This window comes from Danio aesculapii, chromosome 6 (assembly GCF_903798145.1).
Source record: "Danio aesculapii chromosome 6, fDanAes4.1, whole genome shotgun sequence".
Taxonomy (NCBI): domain Eukaryota; kingdom Metazoa; phylum Chordata; class Actinopteri; order Cypriniformes; family Danionidae; genus Danio; species Danio aesculapii.
In genome coordinates this window covers 26,938,724-26,959,211 of record NC_079440.1, presented here as the reverse complement: position 1 = coordinate 26,959,211, position 20,488 = coordinate 26,938,724, and the positions used below count along the sequence as shown (strand labels likewise).

The window sequence follows — 20,488 nt, the reverse complement described above, 5'->3', positions numbered from 1 at the left end:
CAGCTATTAAGGTGAACACAAAATGCAGTTTGTGGGATTCTCCTGTTGCATAAGCGTGCTGTAACAGCAGGACAGCAGCTGTGGACATAAGTGTGTGTTTTGCTTTATTAATAGACTTCATCGTTAAGAAATGTATGGATTCCCTCTATATTTAAAGTTAAGGAGAGTACTATGTTATTACATTTTGATTGGCTATTTATTTGTATTCAGCTGGAGCTAGATGGAGAGCAAGTGACTTTACCCAACCTGGAAGGAATAATCGTGTGTAACATCGGCAACTGGGGTGGTGGCTGTAGACTCTGGGAAGGAATGGGAGATGAACCTTATCCTCCTACCCGGTAAGAATGCAGATCTACAGACTTATAAATACCTTTGACTTTGTAAAAACACAGACACAAAACCTATAGATCTATATCATAGTAGAATGTCATTTAAAAATACTGCTGGTTTAATATTTTCTTTCTTCAGTGTTGATGATGGTTTATTAGAGGTTGTCGGGGTGTATGGCTCATTCCACTGTGCACAAATCCAGGTGAAACTGGCCAATCCTGTGAGGCTGGGACAGGCACATACAGTCCGGGTGAGAGCATAAGCATGTTCTTTATTGAAACGGCATTAATTTTGTGAAAAACCAGTGACAATATTCGGTAATACTTTAGTTTGGGTCACAATTCACGGTATTAAGAAACCATTAACTAGCACTACTAGCTTAATAAACTACTTATTAGCTGTTTATTAATAGTTAGTAAGGTAGAAGATGGGTTTAGGGTAGGATTGGGGATGCAGAATAGACCATTTCAATGTGGTCATGTTGTTGGCCCATGAACTTTTCCTGCTTGTTATCAAACTCTTTCTTAACTTTAACAAAAGAGAATTCAATCATAACTTAATGTTAAAACAGCTATCATAACATTATTGATCGTTATGTTGCTCTTTTTGGATTCTTGGAAGCTATACAAATTAAAAATGTAAAACAGGAAGTACATTGGGACCATTGATTTTGTTTACATCCCTCAAAGTGGCTACTTTATAACTACTAACAATATTCACCCAATATTCACTGCTCAGTGCCATTCAGAATGCTATTGCGGTTTTAGGTGTTGGATGTTTTTTTTTTTGTATATTGTCAGTACACAATAACTTACAAAAAACATGATGTATATGTTTGCAATTATTTCTGTGTGGAGTTTGCATGGTCTCCCCGTGTTCGTGTAGGTTTCCTCCGGGTGCTCCGGTTTCCCCCACAGTCCAAAGACAAGTGGTATAAGTTAATTGAATAAACTAAATTTGACGTAGTGTATCTGTGTGAATGAGTGTGTATGGATGTTTCCCAGTACTGGGTTGCAGCTGGAAGGGCATCCTCTGTGTAAAACATATGCTGGATAAGTTGGCGGCTTGTTTCCGCTGTGGCGATCCCTGATAAATAAAGTGACCGAGGGAAATGAATGAATGCTTGCAATTGCTGGATCACTTGTATCATTTAAATGACAACTAAGAACTGATCCCACGATCAGGTGTACCCCTGTGAACAAAACCAGAACCTCTCTTCTATTCCCCACCTCACCACACGACAACCCCAAAACATTATCAATTCTGAGCGTGCCTCACACAGGTGAGTGGGCTTGACAAACCACCTGTAGAAAACACACTCTATCATCTCTCTGACACTTTTTTTGACCAGTTTTGCACTGTGCATTTATGAAGTGTACTTCACACAGATAAGTAGGCTTGACAAAGCACTCTTCTCTAGCTCTCTGAAAAACAAACAAAAACAAAACTACCCTAGCACCTAATTCAATAAGCACTGAAGGCTGGTTTATACTTCTGCATTAAGTGCATACGTATGGTCCGGCACAACCTTCGTGCGGTCGCATAGCCCTCGCGTTTGTGATTGGTCAGCTTGGTAGCGCTGATGAGTGTGGGCAGGGGTGAGAGCCGCGTGAACCGGTTGAAGCGAGTATTTACAAGTGTCGAGTCCTGTGAAAGAGCTCCAGGTGGAAACTGTTGCTTTTGTGTTTACCAGCATCTGCTGGTTCCTGCCTCAGAATAAGCGAGTTTTAGCTACTTTGTACATTAAGGTAGCGTTTTAGAGAAAAACAAAACACCAGCGAAAAACTCGATACAGAGGAACATAAAAAACCTACTGCCAGCTAGCGTTTCAGAGCAACACAAACACCGCACAGAAGTATAAATGCACGACTACATGCGCCATGGGTCACGGTCAAGTATAAACCAGGCTTAACAGTTCCTTAACAGCACTTGTGTGTATTGCCTTTTCTTGTTGAATTGCTGAACTCCTCCTTAACTATAAGTTGCTTTGGACAAGGGCTTCTGCCAAATGTAAATGATATGCAGTTGGGAAGATGTAATGTTTGTACCGCAAAAGATAAACATTCTGTGGTCTTTTGTTGACCCAGCTTGTCTATTAACAATAAAAGTGTCAAACCGCAATGCTAAACATACTATAACAACTGAAAAGCACATTGGATGAAAAAAATCTGAGGCTTCAGGTTTTTATTATAAATGTTTTAAATGCCATTTTCAGCATTGGTGCTGTCAAATGTTTACACAAGTATTTTGTATTGCTGATGTCAACAAATATCAAATAAAGTGATTGGTGTTTGTACATTTGATCCATGATGACTTAATCCATCAGTCCCCAGTAGTGACAAAGAGCATAGAATCACCAAGAGGCGACACTTCAGTGCGATTTGGGAAACAGCCACTAGAATGAAAATTCCAATAGAACAACAGCATATTATAAGTCTGTAAAATAAACTATTAAAAGTGCTGATGATTGTCTTAGTAATTGTTGTGTTGTCGTCTTTTAGGTTGTATCTCAGCTTTAATGCGCTTTTTAAATAAATAAATACAAAACAAAGCAGCTGCTTGCCATCTCGACGGCAATAAGATCCAATGGACCATTGGCGCTGCTGTTGCAATGGAACATTCTATTGAGTGTCCCCTCTTGGTGATTCTAAGCTCTTTGGTAGTGATGACACCAGTTTTTATGTCAAGTCATTCAGTTTGTGCATTTTTCAGAATTATTACTCTTTAAGGCAAGGCACGTTTATTTATATAGCACATTTCATACACAGTGGCAATTCAAAGTGCTTTACATAAATAGGAATAAAAGAGACAAGTTTAAATAAAATAAAAACAAATAACATAAAAACAGATAAAAATAGTATCATATTTTTTTCACTTTATTCTGGGACTTCCCCGTTCCGGTTGATCACCCCACCCTCTGTGGACTTATTCCGTACCTATTTAAGTGTACTACGTTTAAATAAGGGAAATGTTATTGTATGCACCTTTAAAGTCAACAAGATATCAAAAATCTCATTTGAGAAGCCATTTTACAAATATAATATCAGATGAGGGAAGAAAAGACAGCCAGCATTTTTATCCATTCCAACAATTTAGACTGTCCCACAACAAGCAACAGAAAAATGAAAACCTGATTATTATTCTTTGTTTTTTGTGGCAGCTGGTATTGAAGAGTTCTCGGATGCCAATGCAGGTGGATGGAGAGCCGTGGGCTCAGGGTCCATGCACTATAACCATTACTCATAAGACCCAGGCCCTTATGCTTTACCACAGTGCAGAACAAACAGATGATGATGATTCCAGTGCTTCAGAGGTTGAAGATCACATCGACACATCCAACAATGCACCGCAAACCGAGTCTCCGTAAGGCTGTAATCACAGTTTTTTTCCACCCCAGATAGTAGGATGGACGACACCCTAATGTGACAAGTGTCTGTAGATATACATAAAGTGCACGTGCCGCTCTACTAATAACATCTGCAGTGATTATTATTGATGACAGTTTTAAGCCCATTCGCTCTTAAGCATAAAAGAGATTAAAGAGTTCAGCCAAAAGTGAAAAATTGCTGTTATTTTAGTAGCTCTCTTTCCATTCAAGATAGCCAAATATATGTATATAACCGTTTCTTTTTTATGTCAGTAGAGCATAGTAAAAACTTTCAGCTGAATCCTTGATTTTTGATCATTCACACTTTGAAAAAGTAATAAAAAGGCAAAACGAAACCGTATGTTACATTATTATCTTTAATCCAGTTTCTGCAAATTGCACATTCCCATTAGGACGTAATGATTTTGTTTTTATTTTAAATCAGTTTTTAGGAAACTCCCGAAGTGTGGCAATAAATTACTTTTTGTGAATCACCAAGGCACTGTGATTTCAGCTAAAAGTCTTCTTTAATGTTCTACTAAACAACGCAAATTAACACAAGTTTGGGGGGAGAGTCATCACTGTATGCCCCCTCTAAATGAGCTCCAGGAGTTCTTGAACTCTCCATATAAAAGACATAGATTTGTATATATTGTTTGTCCTAGGGATTATTACCCCAATGATCTGCGGCTCAGTGGCTCAGGTATTTGCCCTTTATGATACAAAATCTTAAATCTTATTTAGCTGTAAGCAAAGCTCAGGCAATCATTGAAACAATTCAATGGAGAATGTTACACAGAAAAATGCTAAGATATGAATGTTTTGCACTAATGTTGAGTGCCATAGGCTTGAGTGCATACGACTCTCTGCAGAACGTTTGTATTTGAGTTGTCTAAGTGAAGCTGTGCAATAATTTTATTTCTATGTTTTGTGAAAGATATTTGCACTGAGTAGATTTTAGATGGATGTGCCATTTATATTTTTTTATCTCTATTTCATCGAAGTCAAATCTTTCAGAGCACTGATTAATATATCATTCATTTATTATTTTCTTTTTCCTGAGTGTGATGATGTTTGCATATTTTGATTATTAGAGATTTTGTTGTTTAGATATTGAATCTCTTCCATTCTGTAGTAATTTGTTGTTATAGTTTTTTTAAATGTACTTTGATAAAATCACTTTATTTTCCTTAAGCATAACCATCCTAATCGGTTTTTTGAATTTCCAAGGTTTTCTGTTTTCAGTGCATCTGTAGTTTCCCCTTCTTTCATCACCACCTAATCCTTTGGTGTCTGAGGCCAGTTCATCATATCATTGAGTCTCATTGATGACTTACCAATGATTTGGACGGCTGTATTTGACATGATCTCTTGATAAACTGTCAGGACAAGAGTTAATATGTTTTGTCATGAAGTCATTTACTCATTTAATCAAATCGAGATTTATAAATCTCCTATTGGTATGTGGGAACACATTTTTCACATGACCCAACCTTGCTGTAAGTGATAAATCATGGTTTTTCTAATGTACTTTATTGAATGGCTTTCAAGAGACAAGACTGCAACACAAAGAAAAATGTTTGTGTGTGTGTGTATATATACAGTGTTGGGGGTAACACATTACAAGTAACGTGAGTTACGTTATATTACTTTTCTAAAAAATGAAGTAATAATGTTTGAGTTATTTTTTTAAATGTAACTGGATTTACTTTTTAGATGAATTAATTCGCTTTTAAAAATAATTTGCTAAATTAAAATGAGTGTAATCATGTTGAATCATATTCAATGAGAGAATTAGCTCACCGTGGGAACACACAGAAACCAAGATGGCAGAGCCTTACATTTCTGTGACGGAAGTATTCTCATTTTGAACACATAGAAGACAAGGGGTTTGTCTCAGTGGACAGTGATTTTACTGAACTAATAATACTGAACTAATTATTAACTAGGTTAATTAGATTAAATAGGCAGGTTAGGGTAATTGGGCAAGTTATTGTATAATGATGGTTTGTTCTGTAGACTATGGAAAAATATATAGCTTAAAGGGGCTAATAATTTTGACGTTAAAATGGCTTTTAAAAAAATTAAAAACTAACAAAAACAAACAACAACAACAAAATAATCCAGCTTCTGCAAACCAAATGCCTTAATTGTTCATCAACAGAAAATTAAGCAGTTTGTTGGTTTGGCGTTTTCAAGTGTGTTGACACAATAACTGTCCAACGTTCAAAGTTTACCTATAATTGTGTCATGAAACGACAATGATCACAAGCACACCAGCAAATCTCCCAAGAGAACAGCTGAAAGTTAAGTAAAATAATGGTGTTGCAATAGTCTGGTTAAAGTCCAGACCTCATCCTGACTGTCTGTGGAGAGAGCTGTGCAAAACAACTTCAAAACTCCTCAAGAATTAAGACTGATAAGCTCATTTAGAAATGATTACTTCCAAGTAATTCCAAAAGTGGATCTATACAAATATCTGATTCATATGGCGAATCAAGTTTGGCACCAGTGGCTTTTTCGATCTTAACTTTATTTTTGTTGAATAAATAATGCCATGGTGCGGGATGTCATGATGTTGTTCATCGGTTTTTATTTTTTTATTTTTAAGACCTTTCAAGTATCATATATACGTTGTATTATTATTATTATTATTATGTCCTGATATGGAAAACCATGAACTTCTTAAAATTGTTTGTCATCAGTTGAACATTGAAACATAGGCTGCTCTGTTTTATCATAAAAAGGTTTGGCAATGTCTGAAAACAAATGCTTGCTTACCTTGAGATTTGTTTTTTGCTTTTTGAACTAAAGTGTTTATATTATTTTGGGTTTCAGAACATTGTACTAAATTCACAAATAAGTATAAATACTGAAGCAGAGTATGTAATGAAAACCCTTTCTTTAAAACTTTAATAGCACTTTCCAAAAGCATGTCTCGAAGTTTGTCAAAAGAACATGATTCTCAGTGGGAATCTGCTGATTTATCATTTTAATAATTTGGGAGCATGTGGGTAATGCATTACAAATAACACGAGTTACATAATATAACTTTTCTAAGTAACAAGTAACTCATTACTTTAAAAAATAAGTAATATTTTGAGTTGCTTTTTTGTGCAATTAATTTGCTTTTAAAAATATATACTGCTGAATTAAAATTTAATGAGAGAATGCACTCAGTGGGAACAGACAGAAATGAAGAGGGTAGAGTGCACCAAAGAAAAAGAAAAAGTGGAACTTGTGAATGGACAGTGATTTTACTTAACTAATTACACAGAAAATATAAAAGTAGCAAACATGTTGCTTTAAATTGTCATTAATCTGTATATATACAGTTGAAGTCAGAATTATTAGCCCCTCTTTGATTTTTTTTCTCCTTTTTAAATATTTCCCAAATTATGTTTAACAGAGCAAGGAAATTTTCACAGTATGTCTGATAATCCTTTTTGTTCAGAAGAAAGTCCTATTTGTTTTATTTCAACTAGAATAAAAGCAAGTTTTAATTTTTTTTTAAACCATTTTTATGGTCAAAATTATTAGCCCCTTTTGTTTTTGATAGTCTACAGAAATAAACTATACATAGTCATTATACAATAACTTGCCTAGTTACCCTATCCTGCCTAGTTAACCTTATTAACCTAGTTAAGTCTTTAAATGTCACTTTAAGCTGTATAGAATTGTCTTGAAAAATATCTAGTCAAATGTTTATAAAATAAATCAGTTATTAGAAATGACTTATTAAAACTATTATGTTTAGAAATGTGTTGAAAAAATCTCTCAGTTAAACAGAAATTAGGGGGAAAAACAAAACAGGGGTCTTATAATTCTGACTTCAACTGTATATATGGCATGTATAGCTCTGGGCCCAGGAAGTTCCCTAAAGATAAAACTATGCTGTATTATTATTTTTTGATGTGTTTTTATAAAGATAAAGGTTATAGTGTATTGTTAATAAAAAAAACCTGCTAGAAAAAAAAATGTGATCAAGCCTCAGCCAGCTAAGAAATGGTAACTCAAAAGTAACGTAACACATTACTTTCCATAATAAATTAACTAAGTAACACAACTAGGTTTTTTTGCAGAGTAACTCAATATTGTAATGCATTACTTTTAAAGTAACTTTCCGCACCACTGTTTGGGAGTGTTACAAAAATTGCTAAGGGTAGAAGATTGTAATATTTCTTTATATGTTGTACGGTCAACACCCATGGCTGCTTGTTTTAAAAAATGTGTTGAACTAATAGTGTAAACATCCCATGCTGCTCCAGAAGATGTATTTCATTTGTAACTGCCTTCTTTGTATATGTGCACAAAAATGTACCTGTATACATTTAAAATCAGTTCTGAATCGAAGTCCAAATTGGAGATTATTCTGATTGAATTTTGATTATAAAGAATTCCTTGTTCAAACATTTGGTTTATTGTTATTTTTTACCTTTTATTGTTCAGCACAAACCACATAAAACCGCATACATTAACAACCAACATTTCGAAAGATCAGGTCATTCCCTTTTAATTTAAAACCACAAGTTTTTATATATATATATATATATATATATATATATATATATATATATATATATATATATATATATATATATATATACATATACAGAGAACAGAAAACGAGAGAAAAATTGAGTTGACAGCAAAATCTGGATTTGGCTCGTAAGACTATAGAAGAAGTGAGTACACAACATTTCTTTTTTTTTTTTTTTTTTTTTTTACAATGAATTTGTTTGGTTTACAGGTATAAATGGCTACTGATATTCCAAAATAATTGACTGAATTTCACACGCTTAAAAAAGATCTGACTGGAGTTAACTTTGCTCAGGAAACAAGACAACAGTATCTTTAGTACACTAGAAATAGACCTTGACCATGTGATAACAAACTAAGATTAAATATAGTGCCATTTGCAAACTAAATTTAACAACTTAAGCATTTATTTATCGTCTCTGCATAATACTCATGTTCATATTCATAATAATCATGTCAGTCTTGGACAAATGTGTTTGTGTGGTGCCTGTTAAATATACTTATAGACTGTTGACATAATTTGATCAGAATTACGCTGATACAGCCTTGTTCTGCTTACCTAATTTCTACCTAAATACATATTTTTTTTAGCTTTATTTGGTTGGTCATTTAACAAATAGATCAAGTAGTTATTGCAGTAAAAACCCTGTCACTCTTATAAAGTTTATCTTTCAATGACACAATTGATTAAATATCAACACATCAATCATGTTTCATGTCCATTGACATGACAAATCAACTATTTACATCATTAATTTTCTTTTCAGCTTAGTCCTTTTAATCTGGGTTCGCCACCGTGGAATAAACCGCCAACTTATCCAGCATATGTTTTACGCAGCGGATGCCCTTCCAGCTGCAACCAATCACTGATAAACATCCATACACACTCTATTTACATTATTTCCTATCCATTTATTGAAAACTTTTAAAAAAATCTATATGAATTGGAAGGTTTAAATTTAGTCTTCTGAATAGACACAACCACTTAACATGCCAGATTTAATTGAGTTGTGTGTGTTTTTTTTTAAACAACCAGTACACATAGAGGACATTAATTGCAATCAACAGCAGCTAGACAGTGCTTGCTGGATGACCAAGACCAAACCTTGCAAAAGCTTAAATGTGCTTGATGCATGAACAGAGTCCTCTGTGGGTGTATTTTACTATGTCTTATGAAGCTTGATATTTTAGCTTGACTGTCAGACAGCCAAAGATGAATTAAACATCAATTAATTGATCACCTTGGATTACATCAATTCAGTTATTGAGCTTGCACAAAGAGACAGAGGAACCATTTGAAAAAATCCAGAAGGCTGGATACACAGCCTCAGTAAAAGGGAACACAAACGTGTGGAAGGGGTAAGCACGATCCTGCACATTATAGAATGTTGCACTTCCCTGATCGCAGTCCAGCAAGATGCCCACACGGCTTGGATTTGGATTCTCCAACACCGTCTCAAAGCTGTTGTGCCATGCGGAAAGCTTGACATTAAACCACTCTACGCACCAGGATTCTGCATTACGGCCCAGACGACTAGAGGGACCCTTGCGGTCTATTTTTCCATATGCAAGTCCTAATCCGCAGAAGTTGTTACTGCTCATTTTGATCTCCCAGTAATGACGGCCCTGAGAAAAACCCTTTGTGCAGAGCACCTGAGAACAAACAGAAAAACGATGGGGAATTTCTGGATAGTTTGCAGGGTCATCTGAGACTGTTGCTTTGGTGTTGTTTTCGGACAGGGAGATCCGCTTGTGAGCCGTTCTGACATCAAAATTGAGGATAGTGCCATCTACACAGGAGAAACACACAAGCCCATCAATGTAAATGATAAAGATAAAGACCAACTATGGTATAATTATCGTTTACTCACATTTAAGTAGATCACTCCTTTTAACAATGTTTTGCACAGTGGATGAACTTGCAGGCTGATCTGTGTTGTGAAGAATTACAAAGCTTTTAGCAAGGCATAATATACTGCCTCCAAATAAAATGAAACGTTTCATTATTTTATTGTGCCACGATAACAAATCAGAGATGCATTTCCCAGTACATTTTTTACACAATTGTGGTTGTTACTGGCATATTTGAATATTTTTGCTGTTTTTACAAACATTTGCATACTTTTAAACCTGTGGTTGTAAGAATACTTTCTTTTTAGATCATGCTCTTATGTGCAAAAATCAAACAAAAATGTAATGCAGTCTAAATACAGATTTCATAGATATATTTTAGCGTCAACAATATGAAGAGTGCATAAAGTGTATAAAGTAGGGGTGTGACGAGACACAAGATTTTACACTATTTTTAGGAAATCCTCAATGATGAAATACATGAATGGTCTTTTATTCATCTGATAAAAAATAAATCAATCACAAAGTGTTAAACAATTTGGCTGCATTTTTTAAATTAACTTTTAATGAATGATATTTTACTTCCATTTGGATGAATTCTATGTAGTAAAGACATGCAAACAGTGCAAAATATTTTTCTAATATATGAATTGAAAAAGGTCTTCATATGATTTTAAATATTAGCTACATATTTGCTAATAAATAGATTTTTATTCAACTGAAAAAAAAAATCACAAAATGCAAAATAATTTAGGTCCATTTTGAAATAAACTGAATGTTATTTTATTTCTATTTTCATGAATTCTATGAAGTAAAAGACATGCAAACACTGCTAAATATTTAGCTAACTCGACTGACTGGCTTCTCCCCTGTAGAGTAAAGCTGCGGTCACACTGCACTTTTCTCCACATAGACTTCCATTTATACTCATGTGAATGTGTCAGACAAGTTTTGTAGTTTGCTGTGTTGGAAAGTTCAAGCTTGGTGAACTTCGCACACACAATCTCTAGTGTGACCGCAGCGTTACACATGAGAAATCAAACTCCTTTCCACAAACTGAACTTGAAAATTGTCATTTAATTTTTGGTATTTAATTTTTAATTTTTCAGCAGTTTCACTTTTATTCAGCAATATTGCATTCATGCCCCCATGACAAACTTTGAACTGCTGGATCTGAGTAGGAAGTAAGGACTCGACTTTTTTAAGTCATTTGATACCACACACCGAATGAATGTAAGACAGGTGATGACGGTGGAGTGTGTGAGTCTCCAGGAGTTCACGGTGTGTCACTCGGAGTTGTGAGTTTGTATGTGACCTGTGGCCCTTGGTGAGTTGGTAAGTGCAAAGAATAGTGTCAAACAGCCCTGTGTGTATGGCTTTTCCTGTCACAAAATGCAGTTAAGGTCCTCCATGACAGTAAAAGTTTAATTTGTGGTGTTTACATGTCTATGCTGCATTTCAATAATGCGACTAATATAGAATTATTCCACATGTTTTCGATTTGTGCTTACATCGATTATGACTTTCAGCATATCTAAAACGCTATTCCATTGCGTGGTAATGTCCATGGCTAATGTGTGTGTCACGGCAGCTGTTGAACTCCGGTGAAAAAAAAGTGGTTACGTGACATTCGCGCAAGCAAACGAGTTACGCACAACAATGAGGCCAGCCTGGGTTGCCAGGTGTGTGCAAAGCATTTAATTTGTGGTTTAAATCTAATTCTGCCTCCAATATCCAATGCTAATTTCACCCTCATGGTCCATCATAACATCACAACTAATGAGAAAACTTTTCACCTTGATGGTAAATCTTGTCGCAGTTTAATCTCACGAGATCTCGTGACACAAGATATCGTCACACCCCTAGTATAAAAAACTCACAGAGCATGAGATAAGAGGAATCCTGCATTGAATGCATGTATACATATCATATAAAACAAAATAACTGGGAAACTAAACTGGTCTTGTGTACATTTTCACTGTGAAACAAGCTGTCTCTGACTGAATGAACCACCCCATAAACATAGTGTAAACCAATTATGTTTTGAACAAGAAGGTGATTAAAGAAATTAATACTTTTTCATGTGAATAAGCTATATTGATCTGATACTGACTATATTCCTAGTGTTTATGAAAATGTATTTTGCAAAGAATGCATAGTAATTTGGTGGTGATTGTATGGAAAATGCACCCCTTGATGAGACTAAATTGAGAATGGTCTGATGTGTTTCCATATTTTGGTTTTACAGTATATTCTGCAGTCTATTCTTCGATTATAATGAATCACGAAGTTAAGGAGAGCATCACCGAACAATAACTTTTTCCACATACTTATGTCAATTATGTCTACAGTTTTAGGTCTGAGTTCATTCAAGTTGTCCATGCTTTTGGAGAAAACTGGATTTATCCCTTGAGTGGGATTCCTGGATCCTGGCAAAGGAGGTATTTCATATAATGTTAAAATCATTCAAATGATACACACACACATGGACACACACACAGAACCAGAATAATATGTATATATCCAACACAATCTCACGGCAATTCGTAACTTATTGATTTAGTGGCTAATTTATATCAATTCGTACAATCTAATTCGTACAATATAGTACGATTTGCTCATCACCCAATGACTGTTGGGTTTAGGGGTGGGGTTGGGTGCCACGCCTCCTTTTTAAAACCGTACATTTTCGTACGACTGAAATTAGCCACTAAACTGACAAAACATAAAAAACTTACGTTTTCTCGTGAGATCAGGCTGATATATCTGACAATTAAGAAACTAACACAGGACAGACATTTCTACAAACCAATCACAGGGGGGTATCAAATATTCTACACATAACATTAATAAGACAAACTTTAAAAGTTAGTTACAGTATACAGTAAAATAATGAAGCAAAGGGTGGTCAGAGCTTACTGTTTGGCTTCTCTTTAGTATCCCTCCTGTCTATCAAGAAGAATAATGAGAAAAAGGTTTTGTTGTTCTTTATTTACATATATATTATTGGTAGCTCTAAAACTTTTTCCAGGTATGCACTTGACCTACCAGGATTTTTCTTTTTAGGTCCTGGGACCTTGGGTTTGGAAGAGCAGGGTGGACGCATATATGCTGATATATGTTGAGAAAAAATTGTGATGGAAAGATTTAGGTTATAACGAATCATGAACAACAGCCAATTCAATTTCATAAAAGTTACTTACACACATCTCTTGGATTTGGCAAGAATGCTGGAGTCCCACCAAGAATTCCAGGTGATTGGTTGCCTTAGGATTAGATGGCCTGTTTCATTAAAGATTACCTCAACAGTACAATTAGGCAAAATAAAATGTTCCTTAATCATGTTTTTATATGAATAATATATCCCAGATTTCCACACTATTCATTTCAAAAGACAATCTAACCTGTGCCAAGAACAGATTTCTCAAACTCTGTAAAAACATATGGACATGTATATCATGACAATGTGTGGTTTTGCTGTATGCTCAACCATTAACAAAAAAGCTTTCCCAAAACCTCCCACACAAACACACCTGGTTTTAGTACAGAGATTCTGTTCTCAGTTGACTGTTCCATTAACTTGGTGATCCACTCTTTAAGCGCAACTGCAGAGGAATGGTAAGCAATCACCTCTTTACCGTCCAAATTCATGCGTGGGTTATAGGGCTCGAAATTTATCACTGAGGGCAAATCTATGGAGGCCTGTGGAAGAGAATGAAAGGTCAAGAATACAAATAGCCTGTCAGGTCATCTAGCCTTGTGGTTTAACACACAGATCTAAGGCACAACTGCTTTCATGGCGCCCAGAGTTTCACATTTTCTTCTCTCTACCCCAGCTTTCCTGTCAATTCTTTACTGTTCTATCTACACAGCATGAATATAAATACACAAACAACATTCATTAGAGCAGCTTGTCTTTAATTGGTTTCTATCTAGGATAAGTGTCCTACACTGGCTAATGAGTTTGGTCCCACAAAAACTAATTTTATCACCTTTAAAAATGTGAGTGATTGTGACTGGTCCAGGAGACTGCTGATCTCAGACTTGGTCCTTTCCATCTTCTCAATATTCTCATTAAACTTCTTCATCAAGGAGACAAGTTTGCTCTGACCTCTCTCTTGTTCCTTATCAATAGCTAGCATGGCCTCTCTTTCATCTCTGTCGATCATTTCTCTGATCTGGCTATATTCTGCCTCAAGAATGCGCTTTCGGGTTGCAGCTAGATCCTGTGGAAAAAATAAAATAAATAAAAAGGGAAATTTAGGGAAAGTTTTTAATCTTATAGTGCTTCAGTGATGGTAAATAAAGATATATTTTATCATCTGTCTTTATCAGAAATAGACATACCCAAAGAAAAATAAACATTTGCCAACCTTTAATTTATTTTGCTGCTCCTTCATCTGTGTGATAACCTGTTCATTCTTGTCCATTTTGCCTTCAAGGATGTTCAGTTTGTCAGTCAGATCAGTCTAAAAGCATTTCATAACAGAGTTAGTATTTTATTTTGCAATATTTTATTTCAAGTTATTTCAAGGAATCAAATCAGGTGTTACTTTTTACAATCCAACTAAATGTTTACATTTTCAATAAACCAAACCCTCAAAACAAACATCCATATAAATGATTTATTGTTTTGGGTCAATTTAAGTCACCATTACTATTTACTATTCATAGTTAAACAGTCAAAATCATTCCTGTTACAGATGCAACCTCAGTTCCCTGAGTTTCCACAAATATGGAGGAAAACTTCCCTGCAAACAAGCCTGTACTAGTCCTTAAAGTTGCATTATGTAAGATTGACACCCACTGGGTAAAATATGTATTACAGTGACTAGGTACTTGAAAACATTTTTCACCCAGCCCCACCTCTGATGACTGGGACTGCTATTCTGCTATTTAAGCCATGAGCTATGTAAACTATTCTCTCCTTTAACTAAATCAATTTGCTAATGTATATCTGTTGATTAAAGAAGAAGTGGAACAATACAGAATGAAATATAGAAACAAGTATTTATTGAAAAGAATGTTTTAAAACTTAAGTTGTATAATAACAAGTGAATATTAGCATTATTTTATAGAACACAAGCAGGCTGGATTTGGATTTACGGAGTCTGCTGTGCTTGTACTGACTAATAATCCAGCATCTACTCTACTGACAAGCTTAAGCATAGCATCTGTAATTTATAGACTATTATTAATAATTTTATTAGTCAAAACAGAGCCATTTAAACAAGCTCCCTCGGATTCACCTTAATATATTTTCAAACATAAATACTATCTATACTTTGGCTTTTGGAATATTTAACCATTAAACTTAATCTGTAACTAATTCAGTTTCCCATATAAAAAGAATTAGTTTTACTAGTCAAAATGTATTTTATAATGATGTGCAAATGTACTTCGTAAATATAACAAAGATATTCAGTCTGTCTAAAAGACTAGACACTTCATATAAATGCTCAGTGCCATAACTGGACAGAGAGGGTAGGGGCTTTGTTCGCCAACTGTAAAAGGGAGGGCTAATGGCTTTCTTGGTTTTGGGATTTGTGGAACTGCGCATCGATGGATTTGCTCTTCAGTGTTTGGACTTTCAGCAGCGAAAGTGAAACCACACTAAACTGAATGAAACTGAAATTCAATTTTGAAAACTGGACTGACAGTTTCAATTTACTAGAACTTCTACTGTATGTTAAGCTGCTTTGACACAATCTACATTGTAAAAGCGCTATAGAAATAAAGATGAATTTAATTGAATTAATAAACAATAAGTTGTTCTCTTAATGGTGTTGAGAGCATTTTAGGAACATAGCCCAACCTTAGTTTAAGAATGAATTTAGGTCCAAACTAAATAGGCACCTACCATGCAAAAACTTTTGGAAGCTGTTTGAACAGAAATATGTGTCGATATAGTGTGTCCACACTCATATTAGTGTGATATAAACAAGTATCTTTTTTTTTATTTCCTGACGTTAAAATAGAATCCAAATTTCAGCGATTTTGAGGCCCACTGCAGCAGGATGTAGCAGTGCTGTTTCCCTGCATACTGATATTGATTGACAGGCACGTATTATCTGGTCCCATTATTATAACGAATATAAACATGTCCACAAGACTGGGGTTAAAAGATCTGTTCCAGCTCTCTGTGATCCAACTGCATCTCAAGAAGCAGTAAGTGGTACACTTTGTAATTTTACTCCACCTTTCAAGCTACATAATTTATTACACATTGTAATAACCACAGCTGCATATAAAAACTATAAACAAGGATGCTTCAATCACACAAAAAGAGTCCCGGTTTGTGGATGTTAGATGTTTACAGGTTTATTTGGTACAGTAACTTTATCCAACTGTGGTATTTGTGACTGTGAGTGTCTGTTTCATAGTGTTTGTTAAAAACATTTTGCTGTGTTTATTCTTACATCTGATCCCGATTGTCCAACCAGCTCCTTTTCATTTAAAGTAACAGGCGCAAAAAAGCTACAATTCCCTCGTACCTATAACACTGTATAATAAATAATTCATCTGATTGGTATTTTGACCTGAAACTTCACAGACACATTCTGGAGTATAGGGCAGCACAATACTGGGTAGAAATGTGATATTGATGTTAAATATTGCGATAATGATAACAAATTCTTCATGTCTGCAACTCCGACATTCATTGAATTGAACAACTACATACAAGGTTTCTGCAGGTCAAATTAAAGACCATTAGCGATGAAATTTAAGACTTATACGGGGATAAACACTAATAGTATTTTTTTCTAATGGAAAAGGAAAAGATTTTTACTATCCTCATCAAAGAAACTCTAATTTACTTATTTCTTAGCCACATATTTTAAATAATTCTTAAAAAAATAAAAAATAATAGAAGCTAAATATATGCAATAACTATCTGTCCAGTTCAGTGTCCTCACCTTAAATAAATTACTTTTTAACAAATTGCAAGGTAGATTATTAAACTATATCGGTAAATAGAGTTAAAAATGAATCTATTTGGTTCTATTGTTCTTCTGAGATGTATTGCTGGTGATTAGATGATATCAGTCTGAATGAGTTGCTTTTCATGGACATAGGAAAATTAAGACCTGTTTAAAATGATTTCAGACACACAATACATTATTTCCGTAAAATTTAAGACTTTTAAAGGCCTAAAATTTAGTTTTTAGAAATTTAAGACATTTTAAGACCCCTCGAACACCTTGTACATAATGTGTCCCACCATAGACAGTGAGATGGACCCTCTCACTTGGTGGGAAGTCCATCAGGTTCACTTCCCACACCTGAGTATCTCTGGTATCGCTGTATACCTGCGAGTAGTTCACCTTCAGAGAGACTTTTCAGTGGATCAGGAAATGCTGCCATAACCTGCCAATGAACATGCTTAAAGCCTACCAAAGTCAATATATTATTTTTCTGGCAAAAACTTGGAATAAAATTGTAACAGTTGAGTAAGCACATACGACATTGCATATGGCAAACTCGTTAACATATTACTTAATCTTCGGTGGCGCAGTAGGTAGCATGTTTACCTCACAGCAAGAAGGTCGCTGGTTCGAGCCTCAGCTGGGTCAGTTGGCATTTCTGTAAATTGGTGACACGGTGGCGCAGTAGTTAGCACGTTCGCCTCACAGCAAGAAGGTCACTTGTTCGAGTCCTGAGTGGGTCAGTTGGCGTTTCTTTGTGGAGTTTGTGTGTGCTCCCCGTGTTCACGTGGGTTTCCTCCGGGTGCTCCGGTTTCCCCCACAAGTCCAAAGTACAGTACATGCGGTACAGGTAAATTGGGTAGGCTAAATTGTGCATAGTGTATGTGTGTGAATGAGTGTGTATGGATGTTTTCCAGTGAAGGGTTGCAGCTGGAAGGGTATCCGCTGCGTAAAACGTATGCTGCATAAGCTGACGGTTCATTACGCTGTGGCGAAAAGAAAATTAATGAATGTTGATGTTGACAAAAGTTAGTTTTTTCCACTACTTACTAACTTTAAGTTTATTTTATTTATTTGTATTAATAATATGTGTTTTTATTTAAAATGACAGGCAAGGCAATGTTTTGTTTAAAAGATGCTCTTGTTTTAAGATGCAGTGTTAATAAAAAAAAAAAACTATGTTTTAGAATAATGCATTTTGTTCTTACAAGTGTATGTTTAACCAAACAAGAAACCTGAATATCTATTCATAGTGTTTTAGTCAGTTTTTTAGCACCTTCCTTTTTGTTGTTGCTTAAATTAGATTTAAGGAAATGTTATTATGTTTAATATTTTATATGTTTGAAATATTTTAGTATGATCGTTCCACATAGTTTTTTTTTAAATCTAACAAAAAGTAGAACTTCTCTATGAAAATGTTATCACAACAAATACTAATGCAATATTCAACAATATTGCATATTTTCCCAATATTATGCTGCCATAATCTGTTTTGAATTACAGAGTTAGATTGTAGATGCCTTCTGTAGACATCAGTGTGTATTTTACAAACCACAAATGTTTTGTTTAACTATTATGTTCAAATGTCTACAACTATTGAAAACACTTGCCTACATGGCTGAAGGTAGGCAATAATGTGAAGCAACAGTCTCTTTTTGTACGCAGAGCTTTGAATAGCCTCTTTGCATTGTGCCATCAACACAGGTGAGAGCAGCTGTAAAGAAGATATTTCTCTGACTAAATTGGATGTGTGCTTACATCTTGATAAGCTCATTGTGAATTGAGGGCAAGGATGGGTAGGCCTTTGGCAAGAAATTTACTGTCTACTTTAGGACACGCTGTTTGTGAAGGGGAAATGACTTTGGTGACATCCAGAGAACAGTGGGGCATTTTCGAAGCGGATTCCAAAGACATTGAGTCATCAGCAAACTCCTCCAAAGAAGCATCAACAAGAGGCTTCTCTGTGTGAGACTGGCTGAGACAGTAGACACACTTGCAGTGAGACATTTGTAAATTTTCTTTTGGATATTTGCTCAAATGGGGGCAAATTTATCAGATGGCCGCAGCAGTGGAGAAGTCCACTGCTGTGCCTGGAAGAGTTTTGCTTTGAGGTATAACTCATCGCTGTAAAGAAGTTATGTGATGAATTTATGAATTACAATAACATAATGAATCATTATGGGCCGGGCTATAGATCCTGGTCGGCACCGCCCTTTCTAGAAGTCTACAGTGCAATTGCACAATTGTAAACCAAGAAGGCTTCATGTAAATTTTTGGGCCCCAACACAACAGTTACCCTTTGTTGTGGTCTCTCTCCTCACAACTTGCCTACTGAATAGTGTAAATTTAGTACATTATTCACAAAATTATAATAATTAATCAACCTTATGATTGTGTAAAGCTGTTTAAAAACGGCACTAAAAAAGTATTTTTACAATTAACATGTTTACAAATGGCTTTAATCTAACATTGGTAATACATTTTTGGACTCTTTGCTAAGAGTGTTTTTGTTTACAGCTGTTTAAATTCACATTTCCGTGTTTACAAAGAGGGCCTAACCTTTTGTTTGAAGCGCCGCTCATCTGCAGTGACGAACTCACAGCCCTTATGATTGTACTGAAGACAGGTGCTGCAGATGCAGTTCTGGTGGTGAATGCAGTAGAACTCCATCAGTTTGCCATGATCGGAACAGAGACGCTCCATCAGATCTGACAGTGGATCACAAAGCTGATGCGCCCGGAAAATGACATTCTCTCGGTGAGGCCTCACATGATCTTCACAATAGGACGCCATACACGTCAGACAAGTTTTGACCGCTGTGGCTTCCATACAGCTGTCACATTTAATCGCATCTGGATCCTTCTTTTTCACTTCAACTGGTTTCTTGACAGGTTCCGAAATGCCCGCTTTTACTCTATAGGCATCCAGCACCGCGCCGAGGACAGTGTTCTTCTTGAGTTCGGGTTTACTGCTGAATGCCATTCGGCAATGAGGGCAGAACAGAGACGAAATCCTGTCTTTCCACGTCTCTTCGAGACAGTTGGCGCAGAAGCTGTGCCCACATATTAAACTTACCGGGTTATCGAATAGACATAAACAGATGCTGCATGTTAACTCGTCTTCGAGACCTAACAGAGACATTTGTTCCGCCATCGTTTGTGCAGGAGAAACTATGACGCTGCATAAGCGACTGTATCTGGAGCCGAAATGAAAGAAAGGCGGAGAAACGAAACTTACAGTATGTGCACCGTGCCTACGTGATAGCCCTTAAAGCAGCAAAGCCGAATACAGTCGAAAGCGTTATCAGACTGTTCAATAAAGGGTTATAAAAATCAAATAATTCAAACAATTAAAACAAGCATTGTAAGTTTAAATGTGGATTATAAATGAACTTACTGAATTAAGGATTAAAACGGTGTGTAAACAATGTTAATGATTACGGTAATGTCGCCAACCACAGAGAGCGCTCCACAGA

General features: G+C 35.6%; 2 protein-coding genes across 2 annotated transcripts in view; one reads left to right on the top strand and one right to left on the bottom strand.

Moving 5' to 3' along the window:
* dgke (diacylglycerol kinase, epsilon) overlaps positions 1-8,107 on the top strand; it is a 20,596-nt gene extending 12,489 nt beyond the window's left edge. Inside the window, exons 9-11 of the mRNA XM_056459866.1 lie at positions 211-338; positions 469-580; positions 3,491-8,107. Of these exons, the coding sequence (XP_056315841.1) occupies positions 211-338; positions 469-580; positions 3,491-3,697 (447 nt within the window). The 3' untranslated portion in view covers positions 3,698-8,107. The remainder of the gene's footprint in view (positions 1-210; positions 339-468; positions 581-3,490) is intronic.
* Positions 8,108-8,313: 206 nt separating this feature from the next.
* Positions 8,314-20,224, bottom strand: trim25 (tripartite motif containing 25). Its single transcript, XM_056459865.1, has 11 exons — positions 19,573-20,224; positions 14,461-14,556; positions 14,080-14,313; positions 13,621-13,789; positions 13,492-13,518; positions 13,291-13,353; positions 13,136-13,198; positions 13,007-13,036; positions 12,418-12,516; positions 10,108-10,167; positions 8,314-10,026 (listed from the first exon to the last, which is right to left on the bottom strand). Exons 1-11 carry the CDS (start codon positions 20,164-20,166, stop codon positions 9,494-9,496), a joined length of 1,968 nt encoding a protein of 655 aa, XP_056315840.1. The 5' UTR covers positions 20,167-20,224; the 3' UTR covers positions 8,314-9,493.
* Positions 20,225-20,488: the final 264 nt, after the last annotated feature.

What these genes read in the sequence shown, in the direction of transcription:
- trim25 (XM_056459865.1), bottom strand. Translation starts at nt 20,166, where the DNA reads ATGGCGGAACAAATGTCTCTGTTAGGTCTCGAAGACGAGTTAACATGC. An exon ending in AGCGGCGCTTCAAACAAAAG is followed by an intron (nt 14,557 to 19,572) that starts GTTAGGCCCTCT and finishes AAATGCTTTTAG; the next exon opens with ACTGATCTGACTGACAAACT. An exon ending in AATCTCTGTACTAAAACCAG is followed by an intron (nt 13,519 to 13,620) that starts GTGTGTTTGTGT and finishes ATGTTTTTACAG; the next exon opens with AGTTTGAGAAATCTGTTCTT.